Source organism: Leopardus geoffroyi, chromosome C1, assembly GCF_018350155.1.
Source record: "Leopardus geoffroyi isolate Oge1 chromosome C1, O.geoffroyi_Oge1_pat1.0, whole genome shotgun sequence".
In the NCBI taxonomy this organism is placed as follows: Eukaryota; Metazoa; Chordata; class Mammalia; order Carnivora; family Felidae; genus Leopardus; species Leopardus geoffroyi.
This window is the reverse complement of record NC_059328.1, coordinates 118,546,319-118,561,593: the sequence shown is the minus strand read 5'-3', so window position 1 is coordinate 118,561,593 and position 15,275 is coordinate 118,546,319. Positions and strand designations below refer to the sequence as shown.

The 15,275-nt window shown below is 39.4% G+C and overlaps 1 protein-coding gene across 10 annotated transcripts in view; it reads left to right on the top strand.

Moving 5' to 3' along the window:
• PTPN4 (protein tyrosine phosphatase non-receptor type 4) overlaps positions 1–15,275 on the top strand; it is a 237,290-nt gene that overhangs the window by 182,921 nt on the left and 39,094 nt on the right. For all 10 annotated transcript variants that reach the window (XM_045479514.1, XM_045479510.1, XM_045479513.1 and 7 more), the window contains 3 exons: positions 7,389–7,548; positions 11,926–12,009; positions 12,103–12,159. In XM_045479514.1, coding sequence (XP_045335470.1) covers positions 7,389–7,548; positions 11,926–12,009; positions 12,103–12,159 — 301 coding nt within the window. The remainder of the gene's footprint in view (positions 1–7,388; positions 7,549–11,925; positions 12,010–12,102; positions 12,160–15,275) is intronic.

Below are 15,275 nucleotides of genomic sequence, written 5' to 3'. Positions count from 1 at the left end.
AATTCCCATGCCAATCTTGATCAAGTCTAGCAGCATACAGTTGACCCTTTAACAATGTGGGGAGTAAAGGGTGCTAACCCCTGCAAAGTTGAAAAGTCACATATAACTTTTGACTCCCCCCACATTTAACTGCTAATAGCCTATTGTTGACCAGAAGCCTTATTGAGAACATAATCACTTGATTCACACATAGTTTGTGTGTTACATGTAATATGTACTACATTCTTAACTAATGAAGTAAGCTAGAGAAAAGAAAATGTTAATTAGAAAATCGTAAGGAAGAGAAAGTACATTTACAGTACTGTACTATAAAAAAAATCCATGTGTATGTGAATCAGCACAGATCAAACTGTGTTGTTCAAGGGTCATCTGTGTTATGGATCCTGCAAATACCAGACCACTCTAGGACGAGGAAATAAAAGAACCAAAGGAGCTGTGATGGGAGGAGATAATCAAGCTACGGGGACTCAGAGGATGCACTGTATTTGATGATGTACTTGTGGCAGCAAGACCAATCACATAGGTCCCTGGGCTGCTGTAGCTGCAGTATATTTACCTGCCATCCATGTCTGGCAGATACCTGTATTACTTACTTTTGGGAGCTAAGGTCAGGGACTTGAAGTTTGGTTGAAACCAGGCATCTCAGGTCTGGGACCTTGATTCTGAAATGGATTCGTACTGATGTAGTAATATGAGATTTTCAATTCTAGTCTTAATATCATATCCCTGAGAGTTTATATGCACTTTTTAAATTTATTGAGCATTTATTAGTAATCAGTCTGCAATGGTGTTTACTTTGAAGTGCTGTGAATGTTACTATAGATTAACCAATGTGTCAAGAATCTTGAATTTTGAATCAGAATTTTATCTGCATCTTAACATAGTATAAGTATAGGATAGTAGAGTTACTGTGCAGTAAGAGCTGGGATAGACTAGTGACTGTAGTTGAAAGAGACATGTGCTCCTGGTATGCATCTTAGAAGATTAATCTTAAAATAATCCATCAGTCCTGTCAAGTTTGTATTAGGGTCTACCAAGAATATGGTTTTTGCTTATTTTCCAGTCTTAAATTAGAATAAACTTTATGCTTCTATAAAGCATAAAGAGTTTCAGAGTTTATCTTGCCCACTTTTCTTTTTTAAAAGTAACTAAAATAATCCCTTTAGGATTACACTCCTTTCTATACTCTCCTTATAACAGATTTTTTTCTGCCTCCCATCTTTAAATTAAGCCAAAGTATTACCAATATTTGTAAGACGCCAGCCATAGCTCTGATGCCCACTTTTTTCATTGGTTCCTATTTCTCTAGTCCTGTCTGAACTACCTAATAGTAGATGCTGGCTTTTTCTTTAAGTCACAGTTCCCTTCTCTGAGAGGAATTCTTTTCTTTTCTTTCCTTTCCTTTTCTTTTCTTTTTTCTTTTCTTTTCTTTTCTTTTCTTTTCTTTTCTTTTCTTTTCTTTTCTTTTCTTTTCTTTTCTCTCTTCTCTTCTCTCCTCTCCTCTCCTCTCCTCTCCTCTCCTCTCCTCTCCTCTCCTCTCCTTTAAATATTTATTTATTTTGAGAGAGAATGTGAGCAGGGTAGGGGCAGAGAGAGAGAGAGAGAGAGGGAGAGAGAGAATTCCAAAGCAGGCTCCGCACTGTCAGTGTAGAGCCCAATGCGGGCCCGAACCTACTACTAACCATGATATCATGACCTGAGCTAAAATCAGAATTGGATGCTTAACTGACTGAGCCACCCAGGTGCCCCTCAGGGAAATTATTTCTAATGGGGCTGTGTTCCATTATGCTGTCTGGTTGTTCTTCCAAAGCATATTATGTCTCTTCATTTTGTTATAATTAGCAATTGTAGGTTTTTTGTTTTGTTTGTTTAGTTTTGCCTAGAAAAGTTATCTTTTCTTAGAACTGGCATATTTAATGACATTATTTTAAATGTGTTACAATTTCTAATTATAAAGCATGGTTTACCTATGAAAGTCCTTTTCCTAGATAATTGAATAAGTAATAAATTGACTGCACTCATGATCTCTACATTAGATATGAAGGAGGAAGTTATCATTTGTTATAATAAAATTGAGTTAAATACATTTGGAATAGGTCTTTTTTTTTTTTTTTTTTTTTTTAATGTTTATCTATGTCTAAGGTGGGGGGATAGAGAGAAAAGGAGACAGGCTCCATGCTGTCAGCATGGATCCCAATGCAGGGCTCGAACTCACAAACCATGAGATCATGACCTGAGCTGAAGTTGGATGCTTAACTGAGCCACTTAGGCGCCCCAGAATAAGTCTTAAAATGTAACTGAGAACCTTTGTCCAAAATAAGAATTTCAGGAGTCTGTGTTGACATCCTTGATTACTTTGATAGACTGTATTAGTAGAGACACAAATAGATATAGATGAAGTTTGGTTCTTGAACATAGAAAGGGCAGTTACCGGGATTGTCCTAGGAGAATACATAATTAGTCTGTAAAAGCTCCCAGACCAACCTGTGTGTCTTCAACAATCAAGCATCTGGAGAGCCTGACCATCACTATTTGAGAAGTTATTTTAGCAAGAAAGTTATATAAAACAGTGAGAGAAGGCAGGTAGCCCTTTTCCTGAAATCCAAAATTAGTGTTTTTTCTTGTGTCATATCTTGAGTAAGCCTCTCCGTGTGTGCTGCATTCTCCTCCTCTTCTTTAGAACTTAGCTTAAATCGAATCCAAGCCTGTATGCTTAGGCTCTCGTCCTATCTGTGGCTTCCCCTGGACTTTGCTTAAAGGAGAGATTATACTCGTATACCTGCTGTAATCTGGCAGGTAACTGTGGGAGGAATTTATGTGCCTGGGATGTCCATGGCCCATCTAAAGGCAGCAGCTAGTTCTTGGCTTTGACCAGTGGTAATGCAGATCCATTCTTTCCAGAGTTTCTAGGTATTCCATTCTGGAAATCTGGATACATGTGTAATTTTTAAAATGAGTCAATTAACTCATATTTTATAAAGAAAAATTAATGGGCCAAATGTATGTTGGCCAAAATTGGCCCATAAGCCATGAATTTGTAGCCACTGTTTTAGGGCAATGGGTTCTAATTAGAAATGCATGATAAAAATAACTTCTGGAGTTTTTTTTACCATATATGCCTAATCTCTAACCTCAGAAATGTAAATTGAACAGTTTAAGCAGAATATCCCATATGTCAATACTGTCCCTCTCTTGAACTGAGTATTGTCACTGTTAGGCCCATACCTACCAGATTTGGCTCACTTAAATATTGCACTACAGGGGCGCCTGGGTGGCGCAGTCGGTTAAGCGTCCGACTTCGGCCAGGTCACGATCTCGCGGTCCGTGAGTTCGAGCTCCGCGTCGGGCTCTGGGCTGATGGCTCAGAGCCTGGAGCCTGTTTCTGATTCTGTGTCTCCCTCTCTCTCTGCCCCTCCCCCGTTCATGCTCTGTCTCTCTCTGTCCCAAAAATAAATAAACGTTGAAAAAAAAATTTTTTTTTTTAAATATTGCACTACAGATCAGACGTGAGTTTGTCTCAGTTGTATATTTTAGGATTGGTATGTATTAGGCTGTTGGCTGGACCACGAATAAAGAAAAGCTGATCTGACTCTATTCCCAGCTGATCTCAACCTTACACTCTGCCCTATAGATCTTTGGTTTTGAGCCTGTTTCCCATGTATGACAACTATATGCAAAACTAGGAAAAAAACCTTTCTCTTCACCTTGCCTAAGTTGCTTATACTTAACCCTAAGTAAGGGATAAGACCTACTGATTGATTGATGTGGAGTCCAATGACTTCTGGTATTTGAAAAGTCTTGAAAGCTTTTGGTCAACTGACTTTTAGAAATATCACATCTGTGAGGCTGTGCCATGGATGTCCGTCTTTGTGTGTCCTAACCCCTTGCAGCAGGCCATGGTTGAGGTACATGACTCTATTCTAATCTGTGGGAACAATTTCCTAGACTAGCAACAGTTGAAATGTATTAGATCTTAAAGGCTTGGATTCTTGGCAGAAAACTAGTAGGATAAAAACGAGTGTGCTTGGTACCTATAATCCCTGACCATCAAGGTAGACCTCAAAGAAGTTTTTGCTGAAAAAGAGAGGTGTATTTTTTGATGCAGTCCTTATAGATTTATTAGAATTTGGAGTATTTTGTTCCCTAAAGATTTCTGTGTAGAAAGTTAGGCTGAGTGGACATTATGGTTTACCTACTAATTTAGTGATTAACTTTTACACTATGTAAATTTGGAAGGACTATATTCTCTCTTTTTTAAAACTTTTTTTAATGTTTATTTATTTTTGAGATGGAGACAGAGCACGAGCCAGGGAGGGGCAGAGAGAATCCAGTGGGGGAGACACAGAATCTGAAGCAGGCTTCAGGCTCTGAGCTATCGGCACAGAGCCTGATGCTGGGCTCGAACCCACAAACTATGAGATCACAACCTGAGCTAAAGTCGGGCGCTTAACTGACTGAGCCACCTAGGCGCCCCAGGACTATATTCTCTCTTTAGAGAAACTTCCCTGGAGGACCATACAGTTATACCATTCATTCCTGATAATTGCTGACTTCATTGGTACTAATCAAATTTTTAGCTTCATTACCTGTATCTACCAGGTATTTAGCAGTGAGCCTCTAAGTAAGCTTCAACACCTTCTGTACCAGAGGAGAGCATATATGTCAAAGAGCCACTCTGACAGTAATCTCTGTGTCTGTTATCTTGGGCTAAATTATGTGGGTATCAAATTATCCCAATTTATAGTGACAACAACAAAGGTTCTCTTTTTCTTATATCATACGTATATCATGGGTCAACTGTGGTTCTACTCCATGTCATGTTCATTCCAGGACCCAGACTGCTGTTTGGGGCATGGCTAGTAAGCATAATGAATCATGAGCTGTTTTTTTTTGTTTTTCGTTCTTTTAATGTTTATTTATTTTTGAGAGAGAGAAACAGAATGTGAGAAGGGGAGGGGCAGAGGGAGAGGGAGACACAGAATCCCAAGCAGGCTCCAGGCTCTGAGCCGTCAGCATAGAGCCCGACGAAGGGCTCAGACCTATGAATTGTGAGATCATGACCTGAGCCGAAGTCAGAGACAAATTGACTAAGCCACACAGGCGCCCCCATGAGCTGTTTTTAAAGTATCCTTTCAAAGTGAGCACTTCTACTCATGTTTCATTGGCCAAAGCAAGTCAGATAGCCAAGCCTGATGTCACTCAGAGAGGGGTGGAGAATAACTTTTGAACAGTAATACAGTCTAATGCAGTTCCACTTCCTTAAGTTCTTACAGCTGGTATCTTGGGCATCTGTTGCCACTCAACACAAAAAGCAGGAAGTGGGTGAAATCTGTGCCTGAATTGCACAACAGCAGCCATTGACACCGCAGCTATCAACTCTCTCATTGGACCTAGGCAATGGGACAGTCAGTAATTTTTTTATTTTCCAAAAGACCTCCTGGCATTGCAGAAATAAATAATAACCTCAGGAATGGTCACCGCTCTTACAAAGAACCATTTCCCCTTACCTGTTCTAGCTTCCACAACTTCCATGATGTATGCTTTCTAGGATGCAAGTTAAACGCTGGTTCCCCCTCCTGGCCTTTGTGAAAACTCACAAGTAATGTTATTACATATACTATGCTCATTCATAAAAGCTCCCATTTTTAGGGGTGCCTGGGTGTCTTGGTCATTTAAGTGTCCAACTTTGGTTCAGGTCATGATCTCATGGTTGGTGAGTTTGAGCCCCGCATTGGGCTCTCTGCGCACAGCCGGCTTCAGATCCTCTGTATCCTTCTCTCTGCCTCTCCCTCATGCACACACCGCCCCCCCCCCTCCCCGGCCGCCAAAAATAAACATTAAAAACTACCGTTTTTACCTTGAAGCGTCTTCTGTCCTTCTTAGCTCTTTTTATCGGTTCTTGCTGCCACAAATTGAAGCTTATGCTCCCTAATGTTAAATGAATTTTTGTTTTTTTAAATTGTATATTCCAACAATGTTTTATCCAGTTTTGTCTCCTCAGTGAGCTCAGTACTCTTACTCAGATTACAATCTTTGGTGTAGTATTGAGTTCATTGCTTTAATGAATTGTGTCTTATTTCTTTTTTTTTTTTTTTTTTAATTTTTTTTTTTTTTCAACGTTTATTTATTTTTGGGACAGAGAGAGACAGAGCATGAACGGGGGAGGGGCAGAGAGAGAGGGAGACACAGAGTCGGAAACAGGCTCCAGGCTCTGAGCCATCAGCCCAGAGCCTGACGCGGGGCTCGAACTCACGGACCGCAAGATCGTGACCTGGCTGAAGTCGGACGCTTAACCGACTGCGCCACCCAGGCGCCCCAAATTGTGTCTTATTTCTAAAGAAATGGGCCAGGGGTGCCTGAGCGGCTCAGTCGGTTAAGCATCTGACTTTGGCTCAGGTCATGATTTCGCACTTTGTGAGTTCGAGCCCCGCGTTGGGCTCTGTGCTGACAGAGCCTGGAGTCTGCTTCGGATTCTGTGTCTCCCTCTCTTTCTTTTCCTCCCATGCTCACACTCTGTCTCTCAAAAATAAGTATTAAAAAAAATCTAATTAAATTGGGCCAATCACAAGTTCTCTAGATTGTATTGGGTGTTTTATCTGTGGAACAGCTTAACTCTCAATTCTGATTTCTCTTTGCCTCCCCTTTTCCCTGACTACCCCTGTGACTCCACTGAAAACCTTATCTTAAAAAAGTGTTTTGGAAAGTGTATATATTGCTACAGTGGATTAGTAAATATCTTTATCATGATACACTTAAAAAGTGTATTTGATTATTATGTGGAATTGTTTACAGATTTGATAAAGTAGGAAATTCAATGTACTAAAACTTCAAAGTTAAGATTTCACTTGTAAATAAATTTTTTTTGAAGTTTATTTATTTATTTTGAAAAAGGGAGAAAGAGCACAAGCAGGGGAAGAACAGAGAGAGAGAGAGAGAGAGAGAGAGAGAGAGAGAGACAAAGAGAATCCCAGGCAGGCTCTGCACTGTCTGAGCCACCCAAGTGCCCCAATAAATACAGTATTTCAAGCTTATCTTCTACTAGATGTTGTAAATATCTGAGTTGCTTGACTCTAGCTGTGTTGTTATGTTATGTTACCGTTATGTTATGTTATTTTTTACCTTAGCTTTTAAAATAGCAATTCTAGGGTGCCTGGGTGGCTCAGTTGGTTAAGCATCTGACTTGATTTTGGCTCAGGTCACGATATCCCAGTTTGTGGGATCGAACCCCGTGGCAGGCTCTGCACTGACAGCGTTCAGACTGGGATTTTCTCTGTCCCTCCCCTGCACATGTTCATTCTCTCTCTCCAAATAAATAAATAAACTTAAAATAACTGTTCTAGAAGACGACTTCCAAAATAGTCATTTGTTTTTCTTTTTTTCCTATCTAGATCACAGGAGACCCCTGGAGATGGGCAGCCTCCAGCTTTACCACCCAAACAATCAAAGAAAAACAGTTGGAACCAAATTCATTATTCACATTCTCAACAAGATCTGGAAAACCATATTAATGAAACATTTGATGTTCCATCTTCCCCTGAAAAATCTACTGTAAGTACCTACTTCAGATATTCTCACATCTCTTTGAATTTTTACTTTTATCATTTAGAGAGAGAGAGTATGGGAGAGAGGAAGAGAGAGAATCTTTTTTTTTTTTTTTTTTTAATTAATTTCTTTTTTTTTTTTTTTTTTTTTTTTCAACGTTTATTTATTTTTGGGACAGAGAGAGACAGAGCATGAACGGGGGAGGGGCAGAGAGAGAGGGAGACACAGAATCGGAAACAGGCTCCAGGCTCTGAGCCATCAGCCCAGAGCCCGACGCGGGGCTCGAACTCACGGACCGCGAGATCGTGACCTGGCTGAAGTCGGACGCCCAACCGACTGCGCCACCCAGGCGCCCCAAGAGAGAGAATCTTAAGTAGACTCCACACTCAGTGGGGAGCCCAGCCCAGGGCTTGATCCCACTACCCTGGGGTCATGACACAAGTTGAAATCAAAAGTTGGATGCTCAACCAACTGAGCCACCCAGGCACCCTCCCTTTGAACTTTTTAATCTGTAATGAAATTTCTTTTAGACTGTGGTATGTTTTATCTGTAAATTAAATTACTGTACTTTCTTTTTTTCATCATATGTTGGTCATGAATTTTGCCATGATTGACCCAATTGTGGAATTTCAACTTATCTTCATTTTTAAAATGTTCATTGCTCTAGAAGTTAATTCCTGACAAATTTATGTTGATTTCAGTCTTGCAAAACACTCGCTTTTAGAAGAAATGCTAATAATCCATTAAATATCACTAACTTTATTATATCATTCACCAGGTGCATGGACTTTATCATTTTCATTAACCTTTTGAAATTGAGTTCAGGTCCCTGGATTTTATGATCACTCTCTGCTCTATAAAATATATTTATGGATCATTTGGTGCTTTTCCTTTAGAGGACATGCTTTTACCACAACAAAATGGTAAATTTTTCGAATCTCCTGATTTATGAATTTTCATTGCTTTCTCAAGGAGATGTAAATAAACCAAAAGTGAGATTGTCAGTAAATTTTAGGGATACACTGTGTTCATGAAGAAGTTTTAAGACAGACAAATATGGGTATATTTCAGGAAACTTAAGGAGACATCAGGAGATAAAATAAGATACAGGGAGAGGAGGACCTGCAGAAGGTATTGGTAGGGCCAGAAGTTCCTGGTCGCCGCCTCTGTGGTAGCCCTCTTATGTCTAAAGTTTGAAGAGCACGAAGCAGCCACTCTGTTCTCCCGCAGTTACTGCTTCACCACCACAGGCACATCCAAAAACAATCCGAATCCTTACCAAAAATGAGTGACATATTTGGTAATACCTGTGTGGTGATTCTCCTGTATCGCTCACTCATACATTCATTCATCGATTCATAGTCACTGAGGTCTTTCTGTGAGCTCGGTACTTTGGTGGGTAGTGGGAATATAAAGACAAATAAGACGTGGTCCCTGCTATTAAATAATCTACAACCTAATTTATTTAATCATTTATGCAAACATTAATTATTAAGAATTGTGCATTGTTACAGGCTTTGGGGATATATTGGAATAAAATAGGAAAAAAAACCCCAAAAAGTCTACCTTCAAGGAACTTACATTCTGGGGATAAGGGCGAGACAAACAGTAAACAAGGTAAATAATCTAAATATATAGTATGTTAGATAGTATACATTCTGGGGAGAATAGTAAAGAAGGAAGGGGCTAGAGAATTTCAGGATTAGAGGACCACAGTTTTAAATGGTGTAAGCCAGGGATGAACTCAGTGATGAGTCAGATAGATAGCTAGTAGAAGATCAGGGGAGCTGAGGGAATAGAAGGTACAAAGCCAGGAGTATGACTGATACGGTCAAGGAACACCAAGGGAATCAGTGTGGCTTGAGCAAAATGAGCTAATGAAGAGGAGATAGGTACAGGAGAAAGCCAGTCTTTAAAGATTGTGTTTTTTGGGGCGCCTGGGTGGCACAGTCGGTTGGGCGTCCGACTTCAGCCAGGTCACGATCTTGCGGTCTGTGAGTTCGAGCCCCGCGTCAGGCTCTGGGCTGATGGCTCAGAGCCTGGAGCCTGTTTCCGATTCTGTGTCTCCCTCTCTCTCTGCCCCTCCCCCGTTCATGCTCTGTCTCTCTCTGTCCCAAAAATAAAAAAAATAAATAAAAAAAAAACGTTGAAAAAAAAATTAAAAAAAAAAAAAGATTGTGTTTTTTAACCCTGAGTGAGATACGAAGCAAAAGGGACAGGTCATATGTGAGGAGAAAAGCAGCATGATGTCACTTAAGTTGTAAACAGTGTCAGTCTGACTGTTGTATTGAAAATAGACAAAGGGTAGAAGCAGAGATACTGGTTGTGAGGTCATGCAGTATTCCAGGCAAGTGGTGGTGATTTGGATCCATATGGTAGCAGTGGAAGGAGGAAGACATGGCTGTATTCTGGATAGTTTCAGAACAGAGCTAACATAATATGCTGAGGGATTGGATGTGGAGTGCTGGAGAAAGAGGAATCCAAGATAACAGCAAGGTTTGGGCCTGAACACCAAGGTTTTACGAACTTTCTGTTTACTGAGAAGTAAAAGGCTGCAGGTAGAGCAGGTATGGGTGATATATTAGGGGTAGAGTTTGGGACATAAGTTTGAGATGGCTACTAGAAGTCCATTTACAGATACGGTTCTGGAGTTGAAGAGAAAGGTCCAAGCTAGGGTTATAATAACACTGAGGGTTGATGGCATGAAGACAGTATGTAAAATCACGAGAGAGGAAAAAAAACACCAAGGAAGTGTAGTGTGTGCTGATAACTAAATAGGAGGTTCTAGGAGGTCTTTGGCTCTCCAAAATGTAAGCATTAGGGAGATGAAGAGACCAGCAGAGGAGACTGAGAAGATTCAGACAGCACGGTAGGAAGAAAACTAGTCCACCGGCTAACTGACTAATGGCAAGAAAGTCACAGAGAGAATAGAATAGCCAACTTTGTCAGATGTTACTGGTAAGTCAAGACAAGGATTGACAGTTGAACGCTGGATTTAGCAACGTGAAACTCTTTTGTGACTTAATTAGAACAGTTTTGACGGAGCATTGGAGATAAAAAGATGACTCTGAGAGGATGAGATCAGAGGGAATAGAGACAGCAAATGTGGCCAACTCTTTAAAGACGTTTAAGAGCAAGGGGAAGGAGACAAATGGGGCGTAACTAGATGGGGAAGTGGAGTCCAGAGAAAGTTCATTTTTTTTAAGGGGACACATAAAAGTATTTCTCAGAAGGGTGGGGAAAATGGATAATGTAGGAGAGTAGAGAATTAATTGCTATAGCAGTATCCTTGAGTATGGAATAGGACCTGGGTCTAGAGCAAGTGGGAAATCAGTTTGAAGGTGATATAATTAGAAGTGATTATAAGGAAGGAGATACAAATAACTAATGCAGCTGTAGGGTTAAGGGAAGACTTCCCAAAGTGAGCATCTCTGACCCGTGTCTTGAAGGATAAGCAAGAATTAGCCAGATACTTCCCCTGAAAGCACGCATAAAACATACTCAGTGAAAGTAACCAGTTCCAAATGACCATGTACACGAAATGTCCAGAATAGTCAAATGTAAAGAGACAGAAAATAGATTAATGGTTGAATAGGACTTAAGGAATGGGGGGGTGAAGGGATGGGAAATGACTGACTGCTAATAGGTACAGGATCTCTTTGTGACAGGGCTGAAAATATTTTAAAATTCAATGGTAGTGGTGTTTCTACAACGCTGTGGCTATAGTAAAAATGATTGAATTAAACACTGCGTGAAGTGTATATAATGTGTGAGTTATATCCCAATAAAGCTGTTTTTAAAAAGCAGAGAGAGGAATGTGAGTTCCTGTAACACTTATGAACACTTGTTGTGTGAAGAGCTTTGAGCCAGGTTCTAGGGGTATTGCAATTAATAACTTAAATCATAATGCCCCTGTTCCTCCTTGCACTTAGTCTAGCGTGCAGGGACAAGGAGGCTGTATCTAGTTGTGTAACTGCAAGTTAGTAATCAGGATTTACTTTTCTGGGGCTCCTGGGTGGCTCAGTCGGTTAAGTGTCCAACTTCAGCTCAGGTCATGAACTCACGGTTCATGAGTTAGAGCCCCGCATCACATCGGGCTCTGTGCTGACAGCTCAGAACCTGGAGCCTGCTTTGCATTTTGTGTCTCCTTCTCTCTCTGCCCCTCCCCTGCTCGTATTCTGTCTCTCTGTCTCTCTCTCTCAAAAGTAAATATTTTTAAAAATTTTAAAAACAATGTAGTTTCCTGAATTAAAATTTTGAATTTAAGTTATGACTTTTTATATGTTGTAGATAATATTAATGTACAAAAAGCATACTTCATGTATATATTTCAAGGAGAGATTATAAGTGAGGAAGATTACAAGTTATTTATTTTTCTTTAAGCCTAATGGTGGTATCCCACAAGATAATCTTGTTCTAATCAGAATGAAACCTGATGAAAATGGAAGGTTTGGATTCAATGTGAAGGTAATCTAGAATTTACATTGTACTCAGTTTTGAAATTAAGGTGTGTCTATTTTGGTAATATTTGACTGATATCTGATTTGCTCTGTTGTTAAGGGAGGGTATGATCAGAAGATGCCTGTGATCGTGTCCCGAGTAGCACCAGGAACACCTGTGAGTTATCTATATCTTGCAAGTAAATCCTATTTTCAAGAACATGTACTCATTTTATTTTTATTAGTTTAAATAAGTGGGAAAAAATTAATCTTTTCTGAAAATTTGTCAAGTATCAAATGTTGGCTAAATCTCTTAAATTGTTGGGAAGTTTTCTAACTTCCTGTGTATGAGTTTTTTTAAATCCATGTTTTTGGAAAGAAGCTGCTTATAACTTTCAGTTATAGAAACTACAGTTTCTAAAGTGCTAATAGATTCTATCAAAATAACTGCTCTAAACAGAAAAATGGAGACAGAGGTATAGTATTTGTTTTGCTTTTTTGTTTGGTATTTTCATATAGAATTGTTTACCTATAATCTGTTTGCCTACTTTGTGTTTTAAAAATTGACTTTAAATAGGTATGATAACTAGTGATTATTTTCCCTATAGGGACAGTTTTTAAACTTTGTATTATAAACATTGTAAACAGAAGTTGAGAAAACACTGTATGTACCCATTATGATGAACCCTCCTGTTCCCTTAATTCACCTTCAGGATTCATGAACTTTCTGCTCATCACAAGGACAATTCTTAATGAGTTGTGGGTGTGTTCTCTTTATTGCTCTTTTATGTAGCAAATATTGCCCTCAGTTTCCCATTTCTGTTGTTGCCTACTTGACCTAAATGGTCTTCAAGGAGTTTTCCGTCAGCATCTTTTATCATTTACCTGTCTCTGTGTCCACAGACAGATATAAACCAGCAGCCTGAAAGAGTCCAGTTAGGCTTTTTTTTTTTTTGGTGCTGTGCAGCAACCTTATAATTGATTTGATGATCACAGTCAAGATCGATCAAGGATATCACAATACATACCTTTGGTTCTGGTTGTTAAGGACTTTGTTGGTTGCAAATAACAGGATACTCTGGAATACCACTGGTTTATGCATAAATACAAAATGTGTCCTATAGCTATAGTAGTACCTCACAAAACCCAAAGATAGGAATGCGGTCAGACCTGGAGGGAAAAAAAACCCAAAACTTTAAAATAAACATCAGGACTCTCTATTTTTCACCTTTGTTTCTTTTTATGCTCCATTCTTCTCTCCCACTGCAAACCAGTTTGTGTAGGGAATCAGCCTCATCTGTCTAGTTCCTCTAAATAAAATACAGGCTGAATAAAGACCGTGTACTTAGTAGCAGCTTCAAGTTAGTCCTGTAACATTCCCACCACATACTCTACTTTCAAATATGATTATGACCCTGACTCTGTACGAAAGAGAAACTGTATAGCTACCACCATTCTTAGTTTATGTGGTGGGCTACTGGTAACTTGTAGGTTTATATATTACCAGTTTAGTAACCCAGAGTGATTAAACCTCTCAGTCCAGTTTACAGACTTCTGGGAAGTAAGTCCTTTATAGATCCAGCTTGTATCAGATGTCCTCTTTTCAACACATCACTCGGGATCAGTGGGGACAGGCCAGGGATATGATATATAAAATGCCTCTTGAACCTATTCATGTGAAGGCTGGGGACAAAGATGGGGGAAATAGTCCAAAATTATTTATTAGTATATGTATAATGGGAAATATGTATGTTTAGGACAGACTGCAGATGCAGAGATGAAAGATTGTTAAATTCTCATCTGTAGGTAACATCTAAAATAGAAAACTAGGGGCGCCTGGGTGGCGCAGTCGGTTAAGCGTCCGACTTCAGCCAGGTCACGATCTCGCGGTCTGTGAGTTCGAGCCCCGCGTCGGGCTCTGGGCTGATGGCTCAGAGCCTGGAGCCTGTTTCCAATTCTGTGTCTCCCTCTCTGTCTGCCCCTCCCCCGTTCATGCTCTGTCTCTCTCTGTCCCAAAAAAATAAATAAACGTTGAAAAAAAAAAAATTAAAAAAAAAAAATAATAAAATAGAAAACTAAAGAAAAACAAAATCAGGATGTTATTTGGAGATACTGAAATAGATACAAAAGATGTAGCTGAAGTGTTGAAAGAAGTTGCCTGGGGTGGGGGAGTAGGATGTACAGAGGAACACAAGAAATGGTTGCTTGCCTTAGTAATCTTGTAGACTTAGTCATTTCTTCAAGCTGTGTGATGTGAACTTTACTAAAAACAAAAATTTTAACTAAAAATTTTTTTAAGTCAAATACATATCTTTTGACATGATGATGCCACTTCTAGCAGTTGCCGGTAATGAAGCAGTTGGACTAGGGAACAAAGGATATGCAAGGAAGTTCATTGTAATACTGTTTATAATAAAGATTGGGGTGGTGGTAAAATGTACATCATTGAAGTTGGTGAAATAAATTACGTGCTGCTTTATAGCTGTTGAAATGATAGATGATGTAGTTCTATATAAGTATGGAAATAGGTTCATAAAATGGTGTCATGGAAAATGTGTATTATTGCTCCCCATGTATATTTGATCCAGTTTTTTTAAATGTGAGTTAGTGCTTTAAAATTTTGGGAAATAGGGGTGCCTAGGTGGCTTAGTTGGTTGAGTGTCTGACTCAGCTCAGGTCATGATCTTGTGGTTCATGGGTTCGAGCCCCATGTCAGGCTCTGTGCTGCCAGCTCAGAGCTTGGAGCCTGCTTTGGATTCTGTGTCTTCCTTTCTTTCTGCCCCTCCCCTGCTCACACTCTGTCTCTCTGTCTCTCAAAAATAAACAAACATTTTTTAAAAATTTAAAAAGTTTGGAAACATACTCAAAATGCTAATAGCTTTTCATCTGGGTAGTGGAGTTATTGGTGTTTATCACTTTGTTTTGTATTCTTCTCTTTAGTTGTCTGAATCATGATAATGAGAATGTGTTGCTCTTGTAATTAGAAAAGATAATGTATCTTTTTTTATTTATCCACCAGTTGTAATAGTAACTGAATGACATAAAAGAAATACTAGTTTTCCTGAGCAGTGAATGTGGATCATTTTCAATTAAGTCAGAGGTGTTCAGGGAACATCATATAGACAGGTTTATTTCTGAACAGAATTCTGTGACTCTAAATTTTCTTTTTAGGCTATACAAATTATTGATAATTTTCCCTATCTGCCGTGTAGAGCTATGTCCCATAAATATTGGCTGAAGGACACCTCACTAGCTCAGTCAGTAGGGCGTGTGACTCTTGATCTCGGGTCATGA